The 19,803-nt window shown below is 32.9% G+C and overlaps 2 protein-coding genes and 1 pseudogene across 3 annotated transcripts in view; 2 read left to right on the forward strand and 1 right to left on the reverse strand.

Moving 5' to 3' along the window:
• Positions 1–1,348: 1,348 nt before the first annotated feature.
• LOC119609477 lies at positions 1,349–3,295 on the forward strand (annotated as a pseudogene).
• Positions 3,296–3,899: 604 nt separating this feature from the next.
• LOC119609475 (zinc finger protein 593 homolog) lies at positions 3,900–4,749 on the reverse strand. The gene is made up of 2 exons (XM_037964289.1): positions 4,646–4,749; positions 3,900–4,582 (listed from the first exon to the last, which is right to left on the reverse strand). The coding sequence occupies exon 2, from the start codon at positions 4,447–4,449 to the stop codon at positions 3,988–3,990; it is 462 nt and encodes a 153-aa protein (XP_037820217.1). The 5' UTR covers positions 4,450–4,582; positions 4,646–4,749; the 3' UTR covers positions 3,900–3,987.
• Positions 4,750–6,374: 1,625 nt separating this feature from the next.
• The window catches only part of LOC119609472 (high affinity copper uptake protein 1), a 70,008-nt gene continuing 56,579 nt past the window's right edge, over positions 6,375–19,803 (forward strand). For both annotated transcript variants that reach the window (XM_037964277.1, XM_037964279.1), the window contains exon 1: positions 6,375–6,860. The gene's annotated coding sequence lies outside the window, so the exon portion shown is untranslated. The remainder of the gene's footprint in view (positions 6,861–19,803) is intronic.

Below are 19,803 nucleotides of genomic sequence, written 5' to 3' on the forward strand. Positions count from 1 at the left end.
ATTGACATCAGTAGCTTTGCATAAGCGTTCTCTAGCATTCTATCAATATACCAGGATAACATTAGTATTGCCAATTACATTCAAATAAATATTTAATTACGTTTTGCCGTTAAAATACTTAATGTCAAAAAAGTAAAAGAATTAAAAAGTTAATATTTCTACTTATATTATAGTGCAACAAATGATTCAAAATATGTATGTTTGTACGTGTTGCTTCCACCTAGCAATAACCTATGATTTCTATATGCATACATTTTTCTAAAACTGAACATTGAAATGGTCAATTAGCAATTATTAAATATTTTCTCGCTTCTTGACGTATTTTTGACGTAGTTTTTATTTTTGCTAGAAGCTATTAAAGAAACTTTGTATAAACAAGAAAATATTTTTCAAATTACGCGAATATGAAACATACAAAAGATCATGTGCCAAATTAATTGGAATGGTGTTTTTTTGGTTTGAAAGTAATTTTTTAAGGTCAAGGATTAAGTCTAAACAAATAGAAAGTAGATAGATAGATAGGATGATAGATAGATAGATAGATAGATAGATAGATAGATAGATAGATAGATAGATAGATAGTAGATCGATAGATAGATAGATCGCTCGCTCGCTCGCTCGCTAGCTCGCTCCTCGCTCGCTCGCTCGCTCGCTCGCTCGCTCGCTCGCTCTCTCGCTCGCTCGCTCGCTGCTCGCTCGCTCGCTCGCTCGCTCGCTCGCTCGCTCGCTCGGTCGCTCTCTCGCTCGCTCGCTCGCCGCTCGCTCGCTCGCTCGCTCGCTCGCTCGCTCGCCCGCCGCTCGCTCGCTCGCTCGTCGCTCGCTCGCCTCGCTCGCTCGCTCGCTCGCTCGCTCGCTCGCTGCTCGCTCGCTGCTCGCTCGCTCGCTCGCTCCTCGCTCCTCGCTCGCTCGCTCGCTCGCTCGCTCGCTCGCTCGCTCTCTCGCTCGCTCGCTCGCTCGCTCGCTCGCTCGCTCGCTCGCTCTCTCTCTCGCTCGCTCGCTCGCTCGCTCGCTCGCTCGCTCCTCGCTCGCTCGCTCGCTCGCTCGCTCGCTCGCTCGCTCGCTCGCTCGCTCGCTCGCTCGCTCGCTCGCTCGCTCGCTCGCTCGCTCGCTGCTCGCTCGCCGCCGCTCGCTCGCTCTCTCGCTCGCTAGCTCGCTCGCTCGCTCGCTCGCTCGCTCGCTCGCTCGCTCGCTCGCTCGCTCGCTCGCTCGCTCGCTCGCTCGCTCGCTCGCTCGCTCGCCGCTCCGCTCGCTCGCTCTAGCTCGCTCCCTCGCTCCCCCTCCCTTCCTCCCTCTCCTTCCCGTTGCCGCTGTCCTTCTCAGTTTCTTTTTAACTTTCTTCTCTTTGCAGTGGCACCGACAATGTGGTGGGTATTAATTGCTGCATACGTTGCAATGAATCGGTGGCTTTTATTATGCCCTATTTGCCACACGATCGTTTTCATGATTTTTACAATAAAATGGATGTGGCCGAAGTACAATTCTATATGAAAAATCTCTTAATAGCTTTGCGTCATGTTCATCGTTTCAATGTTATACATCGTGATGTTAAACCCAGTAATTTTTTATAATAGACGTAAAAGACAATTTCTATTGGTGGATTTTGGTTTGGCCCAACAGGTGACCGTGTCGAATAATAATAATTTGACGGGAAAATTAGAAAGTCTTGCTTTGCCTGCACCAAACACTAATGCTACGCCTGCATTAGGTGTTGGTGAGGGTAAACGTATACGTGAACATGATGATATAAACCTCAAAAAATCTCAGGAAGTAGCCGTGGCTGTTACAGGTGCTGGCGAAGTGGTTAGTGGTACAGCGAAACGTTTACGCTGTACTCTAACGCCACAAGAACAACAAACACCAGCGGCCGTGTCAATGGGTCCAACAACACGTGCCGCAAATGCCGCCTTTAATACTGGTACATTATCACATACACCTTTTAAAATGCTTTAAAACAAATTAATGAGATTCCTAACACTCCCCCCATAGGATCGAAAGGAGTAGCTGGTAGTAATGCAAGTCTACATGAACGTAAATCTGCCGGCGGAGCTGCTGCGGTACACACCCTGAGTGGGCGTTTACAACAGAAATTAAGAGCTCAAGGTGGTGCTGAAGCAGTACAAAACAGCAGTACACGTACTTCTTCGGCAGGCGGTAAAAATACCCCGCCCATAACTCAAGCAGCTCATAACAATAATACTGCAGATGCTAAATACAATACCAATCGCAACTTATCATCCTCAAATAGTCCCAAATGTTATTGTTATGGCAACCCCCAAGTTTGTAATATTTGTCTGGTAAAGAAAGAGATACATGCCTCGCGTGCTGGCACGCCCGGCTATAGACCTCCCGAAGTATTACTCAAATATCCCGATCAAACAACAGCCGTTGATGTTTGGGCGGCTGGCGTAATATTCCTCTCCATACTGTCCTCTGTGTATCCCTTCTTTAAGGCTCCCAATGATTATGTCGCCTTGGCTGAAATGATAACAATATTTGGTGATAAATCTATACGCAAAACCGCCCATATATTAGATCGTTTGGTTACATTATCACAAAAAACTAAACCTTTGGATTTACGTAAATTGTGTGTGCGTTTTCGCAACCGCGTCAAATTCAGTTCACCTAGTCTTTTAAAGAAATATCAACGTCCCGATGGTACCTGTGAGGTTTGCAAAAATTGTGATCAGTTTTTCTTTAATTGTCTATGCATGGAGTCGTCCTTTGTAACCGAATCTCAAGATGAAGATGATAACTTTCCTGCCAGTGCCTATGATTTACTCTATCGTTTGCTGGAAGTTAATCCACATAAACGCATAACGGCCGATGAAGCCTTAAGGCATCCTTTTTTTCTGGAATGTCATAACAACGACAATAATATAACTACCTCAACTACAAACTCCAGCCCAGTGACATCATCAGCTCTATGTGCTAATGCTGTGCCGCTAAATACAGCAGCAGCCGGTGATTCGCTTAAGAAAGCACGCAATTAACCTTTAACATCTTTAAGTCGTAATTTATGGAAATTTGTTTTTGTATATTTAAAAAAATGGTATTTTTTATAATTTTTTTTTTTCCTTTTGCCAAAGCCTAAGTTTAATTTATTTTAATTTTCTATTGAGATTTTGTTATTAGTTTTTTAATTTTGCCTCGTTTATAGTGTAAAAAATCAACCTGCTTATATTTATTATTATTATTTTGTAAATCCTTAAATAATGTCAACAAATTTTCCTTTGTAATCATTAATAAATTATATATAAATTTAATTAATTAATTTTGTATGTTAAACACAAAATTGTAATTGTTGTTAAATATATGCTAAAGAAAATTTTTTGTAAATATATTTTTAGATATTTTATATATACACACAGTAAAAATAAAAACAAAATATAGTGTTTATATTAAAAAAAAAAACAGTTTTATTTGTGTTAATAACTGAGGAATTTAAATCTCCATTCTGTAAGTTCACCAAAAAGTTAAGTTTTTAGTAATTTTTGAAAGCGGCTTAATTCCGAAAGAGCAATGTCCTACTAAAACTTTTGCCAGAATCCTTAGGTTATATCTATACAGTCCCAATAAGTAGCTTAGTTGCGTTTGCATTAAGTCTTGTTATTTTACAATTAATTTGTTGGATTCCAACCTTGTCCTGCAAGTTCGTCAAAGGTTTAAATTCTGAATCGACACTAAAAATATTTCAAAATTTATGAAAATTTTAAGTTCGAAGTAAAAAATTGTAGGTCTAATAATGCTAATTTTATATTTGTATGCTTCAGGAGTTGGGTTCTGTTAAGAAGATGATAATAAAGAAAAATATCGAATCTTCCTTTATCATTTGATTATTTCCGAATGCATCCAGGAACTAACAAATAAAATCTCGTCATTTTACGTTAAAAATATTCATTTTAATTTGCAACTAAATTAAAAAAAAACAAATATTACAGCTTACAACTAAATCCAATTTCATTCAAATTGTCGGGCGTTCCTCCCTTACTACGTTTCCATTTTTTGCATTTTTTGTTTCTTAGCTGGCGTACCTTCTGCAACGACCTCAACCTTAATACGTTTACCGGCCTTAACTTCCTCTTTAGAGGGTTGTGTTTCCATAGTACGTTTCTTAGGTTTCTCATAGTTGCCACGACCGGCAGCACGTTCGGACTCTTCAATGGTATAGGGTTCAGTTTCCAAAGCCTTTAGACGACGTTTATGAACTTTGGTGCGGAAATGTGCCTGCATGGCAGTATCATCTATAAAGTACTTAGCACAGTGTACACAATAGAATTGGGCAAAACCAGGTTTTTCCAAATCAACCGCTTGATTGATTAACTGGGCCGATTGTGTGCGTATGTCTTCATCGATGAGATCAAGATCACGGGTACGATTGCGTACACGCCAACGTCTCTGAAGATGTGTATCACCGGAGTGCATCTTCTTGCGTTTCTGTACCATACCCATGTTGGAGCTGTTGTGGTTGTTATATGCCTTGGAAAAAAATTTGGAAAATATACACAACACGTGTTTTTGATAGCGAATTTGGAAGTGCGTAGTTCTAATAACAAAACACGAAGCCGTCTATTGTCTTAAACTCCTGTAATAATTTAAATAAATAAATTATTTTCTAATAATCAAGAAATAACCAATTTTAACTTACTTTTATATAAAAATATCAATATTTTTCTTCTACGTTGCGTTTATTTACAAAATTTTAAAATAATGATAGCTGAAGAGAACAAAATGTCAAAAGTAAAAGAGAACACTTTACTACGTTTTTTTGCAACCTTGTTGTGTATAAAGTAATGTTGCTAACTGTAACCTAAGTAAAAAACGTTGATTTATACATTATGATTAGAAGGAGTTTTTTGTTTAATATTTAACGTTTTTAAAATTTAATTTTTCAAAATGGAAATTCTATTATTTACTATAATAAAACAATTAAATTTTTTTAAAAAATATTACAACAATTTATTACAAAAACTATGGATGAATGATTTATTTTTTGAAAAAAGTATTTGGTAGATCCAAAAACATAGAATTTTTCTGCGTTTTACATTTATTATTATTATTATTATTATTATTATTATTATTATTATTATTATTATTATTATTATTATTATTATTATTATTATTATTCGATGACACTGGCCACAAAAATTTGAAAAAATAAAAACCCAAAGTGCAAGATATACCAGGTTTTCGAGATATCATATTCTAAAGATTGAAAAAACCTGCTTTTTCGCCATATTTCAGACGTTAGGACTCCTTTATTTATAATATTTGTTATGCCCTTTCTTCGAGATATCTTAAGCTGAACTTAACATAAATATAATAGCATTTGGAAGAACTGAAGTCTTTCCAACAACTGTTTTAGGGTGAAATATTTTGGTTGTGTTAGCCTGAAGGGTACTATATGTCTGAATATTCCTTTCTTCGAGATATCTTAAGCTGAAATTAACATAAATATAATAGCATCTGGAAGAACTGAAGTTTTTCCAACAACTATTTTTTAGGCTGAAATATTTTGGTTGTGTACTATATGCTTGAATATTCGTGGCAACATAAGAATTATTTTCGATACCTAAGCTTTACTTTTATCAGTATGATCTTACACTGCCTTTTCCCTATTAGTCAGATAATCCAAGTAAGATCTATCAAGGCTGGGTAGCCTGTATGACATTACTCTTGTTTAGGTAACTGCGCCTAGGGTCTACCATGGAAATGAACAGGCAGATGTGCTAGAAAGAACGGTATCTGCTCTGGAAGTCTCTCCGAGTAGAAACTCCGTTAGGTTTCATTAGAAGCAGTTCTTTCTTTAATACTACGTTCAGACCTTCGTGATTTTTGAAACACATTTCATTCATTTTGTTGTTGAAAAGATTTTAAACTTATTTTAAATTATTTAATAATTGTGTTTAAATATTAAATTTACTGCAATTTAAGTGAAAATCTTCACTTTTAAAACTGAATTTTTAAGTCGGAAAAACATTTGAAAGCAAAAAACACGATAGTTTAATATGTGAACGGTTGTGTTTTTCCAAAAACACGTTAAAAACATGTAAACATAGTATAATATCCGATTTTGTTAACAAAATATATAAAATAAAATTTTAATTTACTTCAGCAGTAAAATTATTAAAATGTTTGTTGGGTTTTTGTATTATAAACGTATTTTTTTTTTGTTATACATTTATGTAAATAACAACACTGTTTTTTAAAGAGTATTTTCCATAATACTACTTTTTAAGAGAGTATTTTATTTCTACTACCTTTTATTTACAACTTCCCATCTCTGTGTCTGTGTTTGAAACACTATTGTGAATTCTCCATATTCATACTAGATGATGACAAAAAACATATGATTGTCAAAATTTTCACCATATGTCATTCTGAAACAAAATCTGCGCGTAAGAAGTCGTGTTTACGGAAAATATTCGTTGGGTGTAATTGATAATAAATGAAAAAAAATGTATAAATATTTATAAAATCCCATAAATAAAAGCCTTAGAATTGTTGAAAAGCATTAAAAAACAACATTAACAAATACCATAACAAAATAAAGTTGTTAGAAAACCAAACTGGTGGGTTAGTTGTGGAAAGAAAAGAAAGAATAGCCAGTGAAGTGAATGGTTAAATAAGAATTGAGAGAGCAAACTACATACTAAAATAACATAAAAAAATATCTGTATGTGTTTAAAAATAAAGAATCTGTGTTAATAATTAAATAAAAACATTCCTACAGCTTTTTGTTTAAACTTATTGTTTAACGGCCCAAAGCTTAAATATTTTAATAATATTTACATATCAGTGTAACTAAGGGACGGCAAACTTTACTCTTCGAGACGGGTAAATCACAATTTGGCTACATTACGGTACGTTTATTTACAAATTTGTTTAGATTTTATTTAAATACTAAAACTGCAATGGGTTAAAAATCATTAACTTAAAGTCTTATCGCTCTATATATTTTATATGTATTTTTATTATATTTTGTTGTTGTTTTTATTTTAAGGCTTATCAAACTTAACTAACAATAATAATCATCATTACTAAAGCCTTATTTGCTTTTTGTTGTTTATTTGCTTAATTTTGTTTTTATCACAATAACTACGTTTAAATAAAATTCTTTGTGTTTTAATTTTTATTAAATTTCTGTCGATTTTTACCGCAAATCTTATTGCACTCAAGAAAAAGCATTTCATTTAGACGTCTCTCCTTATGATGTAACTTCAGCAAACACACAGTGAAAAATTAAAAAAAAAAAAAAAACAAAAAACCATGAAATGTCTTCAATGCATATTTATTTATTTAATATTATCGCTTGTTATAGTTGCTATTAGCAACCAAATACTGTAGTTTTTATCTGTCTATCCTATGTTTAAGTTAGATTAAATAAGTGTTTGTCTGGTCATCTATTTACAAACATATATCCATAGTCATAACTACATATCATGTAAAATCAGTTTAACTTCTGATTTTTCTATTTTCTTACAGACCTCTATCTATTTATTTAGGTTTTAAATCTTTATTTTCTTTTGTAATCGTTTCCAACAATTCTTGTTTCTATCTTGGTTTTTTTTCTTATTGCTTGCATTCATTTCAATTGTAACAGGTTGTCGTTGTTGCAAAAGTAATTTAGTTCAATTCTGATATGTGCCTCTGTCAGTCCATTTGTTTTTCGGTTTATTTGTATTAATTTTATGTCTACTCCTCCCATTAAAGTGAATATCATCACTTCATTGACATCACATCACGTTGTAAGTTTATTTGTACATCTGCGATCAGTAAGTAAAAGGAATGTATTCATTTTAGTTACGATTTGTTAACAATTGTTATTGGACTATACATCTTTAAACATTTGTGGGTCCAAGAGCTTGAAATACGCTTTCAATTTTCTTATTAGTATTTGTTATTTTTATAAAACGTACATATGTTTAATCAGAATTTATCGTAAAACCAACAAAGTATTATTGTAAAACACTTCTTCAAATGGAAACAATTCAAATCGGATTTCCAAATATCGTGTCCTTAAGTTTTAAAAACTTTGTTTTTGGTCTATAGTCTAGTCTATAGTCAAGTCTATAGTCTAGTCTATAGTCTAGTCTATAGTCTAGTCTATAGACTAGTATATAGTCTAGTCTATAGTCTAGTCTATAGTCTAGTCTATAGTCCTAGCCTATAGTCCAGTCTATAGACTAGTCTATAGTCTAGTCTATAGTCTAGTCTATAATCTATTCTATAGTCCAGTCTATAGACCAGTATATAGTCTAATCTAGTCTATAGTCTAGTTTATAGTCTAGCCTATAGACTAGTCTATAGTCTATTCTATAGTCCAGTCTATAATCTATTCTATAGTCTAGTCTATAGTCTAGTCTATAGTCTAGTCTATAGTCTAGTCTATAGTCTAGTCTATAGTCTAGTCTATAGTCTAGTCTATAGTCTAGTCTATAGTCTAGTCTATAGTCTAGTCTATAGTCTAGTCTATAGTCTAGTCTATAGTCTAGTCTATAGTCTAGTCTATAGTCTAGTCTATAGTCTAGTCTATAGTCTAGTCTATAGTCTAGTCTATAGTCTAGTCTATAGTCTAGTCTATAGTCTAGTCTATAGTCTAGTCTATAGTCTAGTCTATAGTCTAGTCCTATAGTCTAGTCTATAGTCTAGTCTATAGTCTAGTCTATAGTCTAGTCTATAGTCTAGTCTATAGTCTAGTCTATAGTCTAGTCTATAGTCCTAGTCTAGTCTAGTCTAGTCTATAGTCTAGTCCAGGGGTCGGCAAACTTTTGAGTCTGAAGAGCCAAAATTTACAGTTTACAAACATGGGTTTTAAAAGAGCCACAAAATGTTTGTTTATTAAAACATTACAAATACTTTATGATTTCACTTCAAATACTTTTAGAGTTTTTATGAGTCATTCGAATGCGTTTTTACACTTGTTATATAAATATGTAACAGTTTATTAGAGTGGGGGCGACAGTGATATAATTAGGCACCAATCGATATAAAATTTTGCACAAGTTTTTTTATACAACAGAAATTATACTGTGATGTATTGCGGACATTGAACCATAATTGACCAACCCCAATATAAGGTCCATTCAGAAAATTACTCTACTTAACAGTAGCAGTATAGAGACGAAATTCGACATAAAAAAGTTGTATAAGAACAAAAATCTATCTTCCAAATTTGTTTTTAACACTCATAACTGGCTTAATAATGGCTGTTTTATGACGAAATTCAACACAAACAGGATCAAAAATCATTTTAACAAATTTTGTGACGATCGGCTCATAATTGATCCTACCCCCCACATTAGATCGCCATTAGAAAATGACCCTATCGCTCTTAAGTGACTTAATAATAGCAGTAAGCGACGAAATTCGACACAAACAGGTTTTATAAGAACAAAATCTCTCGACCAAATTTGAAGACGATCGGAACATAATTGACCAGTCCCCTTATATAAGGTCTACTTCAGAAAATGACTCTAACGCTCATAACTGATTTAATAATATCATTGTTGACCATACACCCATATAAATTCCTCTTCAGGAAATTACTTTAACGCTCAAAATAGGCTTAATAATAACAGCATAGTGGTGAAATTCGTCATAAGTTTATAAGAACAAAAATATCTATACCAAATTTAAAAAGGATGGATTCAAATTTGACCCTTCCCCCCATATGGAGTCCTATTTCGAAAGTTTCAACTTACAACAGGCTAAAATACAAGTATAGTGATGAAAATCAACACAAACAAGTTTTATAGGATCCAAAACTTCACTACCAAATTTTGTAAGGATGGGTCCTTAATACGCTTTCTGGTCCCTTATTTATAGCTAAAAATTTTATGTCAAAAATATATCAATCTTTCATAGATCACTGTCATTAAAACGTGCAATATATAAAAATTTATAATTTTTTGCCCCTTTTTATAGAACGTGCAAAAAATATAAAATTCTTTAAAAAAAGATTAAAGTTTAAAGTTTTGAAATAGACCAAGTTTTTAGTATTTAACTGTATCCAAATTCTCTACATTATTAATTAATTACTATATTTTAAATTTCCAAAAAATATGTTTTAATTCGAAAAACACGAAAATTTCGGAATGTATGATCCTGATTTACATCTTATCTAATGGCACCTCGTAGTATCAATGATATGATACCCCATTCGTTTATAGGGAACTTTTCAATAAACACTTTAAAGAATTAAACATTTTCTTACAATATTAACTTGTACATGGAACAAATTCAATGGGAGTGATAGGATTGTATGGCTTCAGAAAGCTTGGATCATAACTTGTTGTTTAAAGTTTCAAAAATGACTCTAAATTTTCATTTGTTAGTTGGCTTTTTACCTAAATCTTCCAATTCTCCAATACCATTACCAAATGGCTCAATGAGGATTTATTCTCAAATGTACGATTGTAGGGGCAAATAAAAGCAAGAAATGAGCGAAAAGCTAATGGTGTTGTTTTCTTTCTTTCTCACTCAAAAAGTATTTTGCTCATGTACAGAACTATTAAGCAAAGTTAAAAAGTTTTGTATATTGTAGAAACGTTTGCGGAGTGTTTTGTTAGTTTTAATACATTGCCTCGTTAATCGACTTGGAAAGATTTTAAAATATGCATACAAATATTTTTTTATAAAATAAATAAAATGTGTGTATGAAACTAAAGAGCCACAGCTCCACATCCAAAGAGCCGCATTTGGCTCGCGAGCCATAGTTTGCCGACCCCTGGTCTAGTCTATAGTCTAGTCTATAGTCTAGTCTATAGTCTAGTCTATAGTCTAGTCTATAATCTAGTCTATAGTCTAGTCTATAGTCTAGTCTATAATCTAGTCTATAGTCTAGTCTATAGTCTAGTCTATAGTCTAGTCTATAGTCTAGTCTATAGTCTGGTCTATAGTCTAGTCTAGTCTAGTCTATAGTCTAGTCTATAGTCTAGTCTATAGTCTAGTCTATAGTCTAGTCTATAGTCTAGTCTATAGTCTAGTCTATAGTCTAGTCTATAGTCTAGTCTATAGTCTAGTCTATAGTCTAGTCTATAGTCTAGTCTATAGTCTAGTCTATAGTCTAGTCTATAGTCTAGTCTATAGTCTAGTCTATAGTCTAGTCTATAGTCTAGTCTATAGTCTAGTCTATAGTCTAGTCTATAGTCTAGTCTATAGTCTAGTCTAGTCTATAGTCTAGTCTATAGTCTAGTCTATAGTCTAGTCTATAGTCTAGTCTATAGTCTAGTCTATAGTCTAGTCTATAGTCTAGTTTATAGTCTAGTCTATAGTCTAGTCTAGTCTATAGTCTAGTCTATAGTCTAGTCTATAGTCTAGTCTATAGTCTAGTCTATAGTCTAGTCTATAGTCTAGTCTATAGTCTAGTCTATAGTCTAGTCTATAGTCTAGTCTATAGTCTAGTCTATAGTCTAGTCTATAGTCTAGTCTATAGTCTAGTCTATAGTCTAGTCTATAGTCTAGTCTATAGTCTAGTCTATAGTCTAGTCTATAGTCTAGTCTATAGTCTAGTCTATAGTCTAGCCTATAGTCTAGTCTATAGTCTAGTCTATAGTCTAGTCTATAGTCTAGTCTATAGTCTAGTCTACAGTCTAGTCTTAGTCTAGTCTATAGTCTAGTCTATAGTCTAGTCTAGTCTATAGTCTAGTCTATAGTCTAGTCTATAGTCTAGTCTATAGTCTAGTCTATAGTCTAGTCTATGGTCTAGTCTATAGTCTAGTATATAGTCTAGTCTAGTCTATAGTCTAGTCTATAGTCTAGTCTATAGTCTAGTCTATAGTCTAGTCTATAGTCTAGTCTATAGTCTAGTCTATAGTCTAGTCTATAGTCTAGTCTATAGTCTAGTCTATGGTCTAGTCTATAGTCTAGTATATAGTCTAGTCTAGTCTATAGTCTAGTCTATAGTCTAGTCTATAGTCTAGTCTATAGTCTAGTCTATGGTCTAGTCTATAGTCTAGTCTATAGTCTAGTCTATAGTCTAGTCTATAGTCTAGTCTATAGTCTAGTCTATAGTCTAGTCTATAGTCTAGTCTATGGTCTAGTCTATAGTCTAGTATATAGTCTAGTCTAGTCTAGTCTAGTCTATAGTCTAGTCTATGGTCTAGTCTATAGTCTAGTATATAGTCTAGTCTAGTCTATAGTCTAGTCTATAGTCTAGTCTATAGTCTAGTCTATAGTCTAGTCTATAGTCTAGTCTATAGTCTAGTCTATAGTCTAGTCTATAGTCTAGTCTATAGTCTAGTCTATAGTCTAGTCTATAGTCTAGTCTATAGTCTAGTCTATAGTCTAGTCTATAGTCTAGTCTATAGTCTAGTCTTAGTCTAGTCTATAGTCTAGTCTAGTCTGTAGTCTAGTCTAGTCTAGTCTAGTCTAGTCTATAGTCTAGTCTAGTCTATAGTCTAGTCTATAGTCTAGTCTATAGTCTAGTCTATGGTCTAGTCTATAGTCTAGTATATAGTCTAGTCTAGTCTATAGTCTAGTCTATAGTCTAGTCTATAGTCTAGTCTATAGTCTAGTCTATGGTCTAGTCTATAGTCTAGTATATAGTCTAGTCTAGTCTATAGTCTAGTCTATAGTCTAGTCTATAGTCTAGTCTATAGTCTAGTCTATGGTCTAGTCTATAGTCTAGTATATAGTCTAGTCTAGTCTATAGTCTAGTCTATAGTCTAGTCTATAGTCTAGTCTATAGTCTAGTCTATAGTCTAGTCTATAGTCTAGTCTATAGTCTATCTATAGTCTAGTCTATAGTCTAGTCTATAGTCTAGTCTATAGTCTAGTCTATAGTCTAGTCTATAGTCTAGTCTATAGTCTAGTCTATAGTCTAGTCTATAGTCTAGTCTATAGTCCTAGTCTAGTCTATAGTCTAGTCTATAGTCTAGTCTATAGTCTAGTCTATAGTCTAGTCTATAGTCTAGTCTATAGTCTAGTCTATAGTCTAGTCTATAGTCTAGTCTATAGTCTAGTCTATAGTCTAGTCTATAGTCTAGTCTATAGTCTAGTCTATAGTCTAGTCTATAGTCTAGTCTATAGTCTAGTCTATAGTCTAGTCTATAGTCTAGTCTATAGTCTAGTCTATAGTCAAGTCTATAGTCTAGTCTATAGTCTAGTCTATAGTCTAGTCTATAGTCTAGTCTATAGTCTAGTCTGGTGTACAGTTCTTCCCAGAATTAGACTCAACTTAAAGAACTAATTATAGTGGAAATGATATCATGATATCGAACATATGTTCGATGTTTGGAGTAGTGTTACCTTGTAACCACCATAATGGTTTTTAGCATAAGTTTTTGCTAAAAAATGTTTAAAGCCAGTTACATTACTGCCTTCATTTGTGTGCTTTTTTCTCATTAATTTTTTAGTTTTATTTGATATTTTTTTTCTTCTTTTATTTTGTTATGTGATCTGTATAACAATTTATTTATTTGCAAAATACGCACATTTATTTAACATATGTTCCTTATAACGACATGATAAATTAATTTAATTAAAAACTGATCGAGACAAAGTTGTTTTTCATACAATTTATGCGATACAAATGGATTCTGAGTAGTAAAGTATGACAATTAAGTGCGAAAATTGTAATGTTGATTTGAGTATTTTTTTTTTGGACACTAAAGAGTTATTGACCCAGTGGCCCTGTTTCATACAGAAAAATTGCAGTTTATAAAAAGAATACTTTCTTTATTGCATGCTTACATGCATCATTGGCATGTTAACTACTGGTCATATGTGGAATAATAAGTAGTTTTAAGTGACGAGGTGAATTTTCTCTTTTTAATATAAAAGATATGAAGAAATGCTTTAAATGAGAGAGAATCCGATCGTTATGTAAAAATTTATAAGATCGTAATATCAAATCATTTTTATTAATTGTGGTGGACCTTTCCTTTAAAATTATACTTACTTTTAATTTAAAGAAGTTGACGTCTTCACCAATTCCACAGCTAATCAATTTCGTTTCCCTTTAATTGCATTTATTTAACATAAATATAACATTTTATTTCGTAAACTACAATAAGTACCACATGACAAAAAAAAAAAAAACACAAATATTACTAAAAACGTGTTAATACTTTTATAAATTTTTGATTAAGGTGTTAATTAGCAGTATTCAATAAATTAAATTTATTTCCCCGATGTATGTTCATTAATAGTAAATTAAAAATTATGTAAAACTATAAGCAATTAGTGGGTGGATTTTTATTTAACAAGCAAAGGGATTAAAAAACATATTTATATTTAAATTTTTTTTTAATTAAAATTTATGCAAATTGTTGTAGGAAAAATTATACACAGAAAGAAATTATTCATAAATGGTATGAATTTGGTATAAATAGAACAAACAATTTTTCATTAGAATAAGTAAAGTTCATAAATATTATGATATTGTCCATAACAATTGTTTAATGAGTTACCCGGTCGGAACATGCTGGAAATGCTAACATTATGCTGGATACCTGGCCATGAAGGTCACACTTGCAACAAAATAGGAACCATTATTTGGTATCGCACAAGAATACGCTAGAAAAAATTGCGAATCGGGGGTCGAATCGGAATTTGCTCGCCACTGGGAAGCTACAGCAGGTCTTAGACAGACTAAGCGCTTAATTAAGCTATCAAAGGGTAAATCCTAAAAGCTATTTTCGCTTTTTAAAAGTAATCTTAGAATACTAACGGGATTACAGGACACTGTGGTCTCAGATATTACAAATTCATCCTAGGAAATGCCATTTCGAATCTATGTAGATTTTGTGGCTATCAGGAAGAAACCACTAAAAACATACAATGTCCAACATTAAGGTCTCGTTGAGTAAGAATCATGGGTGCTGCTTCACTAGCCCGGAAGTATATATTCAACCTCTCACCAATATAAAAAAGCGGGTTTATTTTTATGCGTGAATTGAACCTGTTATGGTGAACCAACCGGTTGGACAGAAGAACCGAAATGGAGACGTAGTGCTCTGTGCCCTCTCTAATTTTATCTACGCGGTCGGGAATGCTTTCCTTTGTTTTTCAAAAAATCGATTTAAAAACTTTAGTCTTTCCATGATGGAGTAGTTCAAAAAATAGAGTACAAAACTTCCTTTGAGGAGTTCTACTGCAACTTTTAACTTAGAACTCAAGTTTTCATTAGATAATTTTGTCCAACATGGTGTTTTTCAGAAAAGAAAACAAGACATTATAAATATTTCCTGCCAGAATTTTGCAAAGTAATATCATGACAAACTTTAGTCCAGATTTTATCAAATACTTGCACCTTTTCATTCATTCTTTCGGTAGTCATTGCGGCATAGAATTTGTATCTATAAAAATTGTTAAAAGTCTTCCTATTTGTAATACAATGGATCCTGGATATACCTCTATGATGGTATTGATTGCGCATCTATGAATGTTTTTCACAATACAATGCAATGGATCCTTATATTTTTTCTCTAAGTGTACGAAACCCTTCTGACTTCATCTTCCATCCTCTTGAACATATATGAATGTGTTTCGAAGCCTCTCTATTGATATTACGATACAATAAATCCTGCATATTCCTCTTTTTGTTCCCTTTGTATACGCGAAACCTTCTAAACAAGTCAAAGAGGATTTCATCGATTGTTTCCGGAATTGCATTTGAGTACCTATTCTTTCGCAGTATCATTAGCTCAAAACATTGGTAATTGCTCATATTTAATTGATTCTTAGAGACAGTACTTGAGCTTGGCCCTGGTTCCAAATCGTTGTCTGATTTAGCGGATTCGGTTTATCGCTGTAAGTTTTGCGCTCATTCACTGTAAGTTGCAATGGGCCTGAATAAGTGTGTGTGAAGTTAAATTCGAATTTAACTAGCAAAGACACAAACCAGATTTGTTAACAGTGCTCATTTTGCAGCTAACAGAGTGCTGTTAATCACTTAACAGAATATTGTAATTGAATTAGGAGAAGGAAAACTGACCATTTTGGAAGCAGGATGAAGGTTCCACACATCCAACTATATGGAAATGGTGGTCCAAAGGCTACTTAATGGAACTGTGTATGTAATATATCTGTATTTATAGTAAACCTACTTAAACATTCAACTTTGTTTACCAGTATTCTGGACAGGATTACTGGAACTGAGTGAAAGTTACACATGTCCCACTATATGGAAATGGTAGTCTAAGGGGTACCTTATGGAACTATATAGGTTGAATATCTGAAATAATCGTGGGACTCCCACAGAATGAATTTTGATTTTGTTTGAAAAATAGTACATTTTCTGAAAATTTCTGGAGAGGATTAGTGGAACTGAGTGGAAGTTACATATATCCCACTATATGAAAAATTTAGTCTAAGGAGTACCTAATGGAACTATATAGGTTGAATATCTGAAATAATCGTGGGACTCCCACAGTATGCATTTTAATTTTGTTTGAAAAATAGTACATTTTTTGAAAATTTCTGGAGAGGATTAGTGGAACTGAGTGAAAGTTACATATATCCCACTATATGGAAATATTAGTATAAAGGGTACCTAATGGAACTATATAGGTTGAATATCTGAAATAATCGTGGGACTCCCACAGAATGATTTTTGATTTTGTTTGAAAAATAGTATATTTTTTGAAAATTTCTGGAGAGGATTAGTGGAACTGAATGGAAGTTACATATATCCCACTATATGGAAAATTTAGTCTAAAGGGTACCTAATGGAACTATATAGGTTGAATATCTGAAATAATCGTGGGACTCCCACAGTATGCATTTTAATTTTGTTTGAAAAATAGTACATTTTTTGAAAATTTCTGGAGAGGATTAGTGGAACTGAGTGAAAGTTACATATATCCCACTATATGTAAATATTAGTATAAAGGGTACCTAATAGAACTATATAGGTTTAATATCTGAAATAATCGTGGGACTCCCACAGAATGAATTTTGATTTTGTTTGAAAAATAGTATATTTTTTGAAAATTTCTGGAGAGGATTAGTGGAACTGAGTGGAAGCTACATATATCCCACTATATGGAAATATTAGTATAAAGGGTACCTAATGGAACTATATAGGTTGTATATCTGAAATAATCGTGGGACTCCCACAGAATGATTTTTGATTTTGTTTGAAAAATAGTATATTTTTTGAAAATTTCTGGAGAGGATTAGTGGAACTGAGTGGAAGTTACATATATCCCACTATATGGAAATATTAGTATAAAGGGTACCTAATGGAACTATATAGGTTGAATATCTGAAATAATCGTGGGACTCCCACAGAATGAATTTTGATTTTGTTTGAAAAATAGTATATTTTTTGAAAATTTCTGGAGAGGATTAGTGGAACTGAGTGGAAGTTACATATATCCCACTATATGGAAATATTAGTATAAAGGGTACCTAATGGAACTATATAGGTTCAGTATCTGAAATAATCGTGGGACTCCCACAGTATGAATTTTAATTTTGTTTGAGAAAGTACATTTTTTGGAAATTTCTGGAGAGGATTAGTGGAACTGAGTGGAAGTTACATATATCCCACTATATGGAAAATTTAGTCTAAGGGGTACCTAATGGAACTATATAGGTTGAATATCTGAAATAATCGTGGGACTCCCATAGAATGAAATTTGATTTTTGACAAATAGTAAATTTTTAGAAAATTTCTGGAGAGGATGAGTGGAACTGAGTGGAAGTTACATATATCCCACTATATGGAAAATTTAGTCTAAGGGGTACCTAATGGAACTATATAGGTTAAATATCTGAAATAATCGTGGGACTCCCACAGTATGAATTTTGATTTTGTTTGAAAAATAGTACATTTTTTGAAAATTTCTGGAGAGGATTAGTGGAACTGAGTGAAAGTTACATATATCCCACTATATGGAAATTTTAGTATAAAGGGTACCTAATGGAACTATATAGGTTGAATATCTGAAATAATCGTGGCACTCCCACAGTATGAATTTTGATTTTGTTTGAAAAATAGTACATTTTTTGAAAATTTCTGGAGAGGATTAGTGGAACTGAGTGAAAGTTACATATATCCCACTATATGGAAAATTTAGTCTAAGGGGTATCTAATGGAACTATATAGGTTGAATATCTGAAATAATCGTGGGACTCCCACAAAATGAATTTTGATTTTATTTGAAAAATAATAAATTTTTTGAAATCTTCTGGAGGGGATTAGTGGAACTGAGTGGAAGTTACACATATCCCACTATATGGAAATTTTAGTATAAGAGGAATTTGGTGGAACTATATAGGTTGAATATCTGGAATAATCGTGGCACTCCCACAGAATAAATTCTGATTTTATTTGAACATTTCTGGAGAGGATTAGTGGATATGCCACTATATGGAAATTTTAGTCTAAGGGGCACCTAATTTCATACATGTAACTTCCACTTAGTTCCACTAATCCTCTCCAGAAATTTTCAAAAAATGTACTATTTTTCAAACAAAATCAAAATTTATACTGTGGGAGTCCCACGATTATATCAGATATTCAACATATGTAGTTCCATTAGCTACCCCTTAGACTAAAATTTCCATACAGTGGGATATATGTAACTTTCACTCAGTTCCACTAATCCCCTCCAGAAATTTTCAAAAAATTTACTATTTTTCAAACAGAATCAAAATTCATTCTGTGTAAGTCCCACGATTATTTCAGATATTCAACCTATATAGTTCCATTAGGTTCTCTTTAGACTAAAATTTCCATATAGTGGAATATATGTAACTTCCACTCAGTTCCACTAATCCTCTCCAGAAATTTTCAAAAAATATACTATTTTTCAAACAAAATCAAAATTCATACTGTGGGAGTGCCACGATTAGTTAAGATATTCAACCTATATAGTTCCATTAGGTACCATTTATACTAAAATATCCATATAGTGGGATATATGTAACTTCCACTCAGTTCCACTAATCCTCTCCAGAAATTTTCAAAAAATGTACTATTTTCAAACAAAATAAAAATTCATAAAGTGGGAGTCCCACGATTATTTCAGATATTCAACCTATATAGTTTCATTAGGTACCCCTTAGGCTAAATTTTCCATATAGTGGGATATATGTAACTTTCACTCAGTTCCACTAATCCTCTCCAGAAATTTTCAAAAAATGTACTATTTTTCAAACAAAATCAAAATTCATACTGTGGGAGTCCCACGATTATTTCAGATATTTAACCTATATAGTTCCATTAGGTACCCTTTATACTAATATTTCCATATAGTGGGATATATGTAACTTTCACTCAGTTCCACTAATCCTCTCCAGAAATTTTCAAAAAATGTACTATTTTTCAAACAAAATCAAAATTCATACTGTGGGAGTTCCACGATTATTTCAGATATTCAACCTATATAGTTCCATTAGGTACCCTTTAGACTAAATTTTCCATATAGTGGGATATATGTAACTTCCACTCAGTTCCACTAATCCTCTCCAAAAATTTTCAAAAAATGTACTATTTTTCAAACAAAATCAAAATTCATTCTGTGGGAGTCCCACGATTATTCCAGATATTCAACCTATATAGTTCCACCAAGTTCCTCTTATACTAAAATTTCCATATAGTGGGATATGTGTAACTTCCACTCAGTTCCACTAATCCTCTCCAGAAGATTTCAAAAAATTTATTATTTTTCAAATAAAATCAAAATTCATTCTGTGGGAGTCCCACGATTATTTCAGATATTCAACCTATATAGTTCCATTAGGTACCCCTTAGACTAAATTTTTCATATAGTGGGATATATGTAACTTCCACTCAGTTCCACTAATCTTCTCCAGAAATTTTCAGAAAATGTACTATTTTTCAAACAAAAT

Source organism: Lucilia sericata, unplaced genomic scaffold (genome assembly GCF_015586225.1).
Source record: "Lucilia sericata isolate MDLA Ls3-8-SP2 unplaced genomic scaffold, ASM1558622v1 Contig000988F_arrow, whole genome shotgun sequence".
In the NCBI taxonomy this organism is placed as follows: domain Eukaryota; kingdom Metazoa; phylum Arthropoda; class Insecta; order Diptera; family Calliphoridae; genus Lucilia; species Lucilia sericata.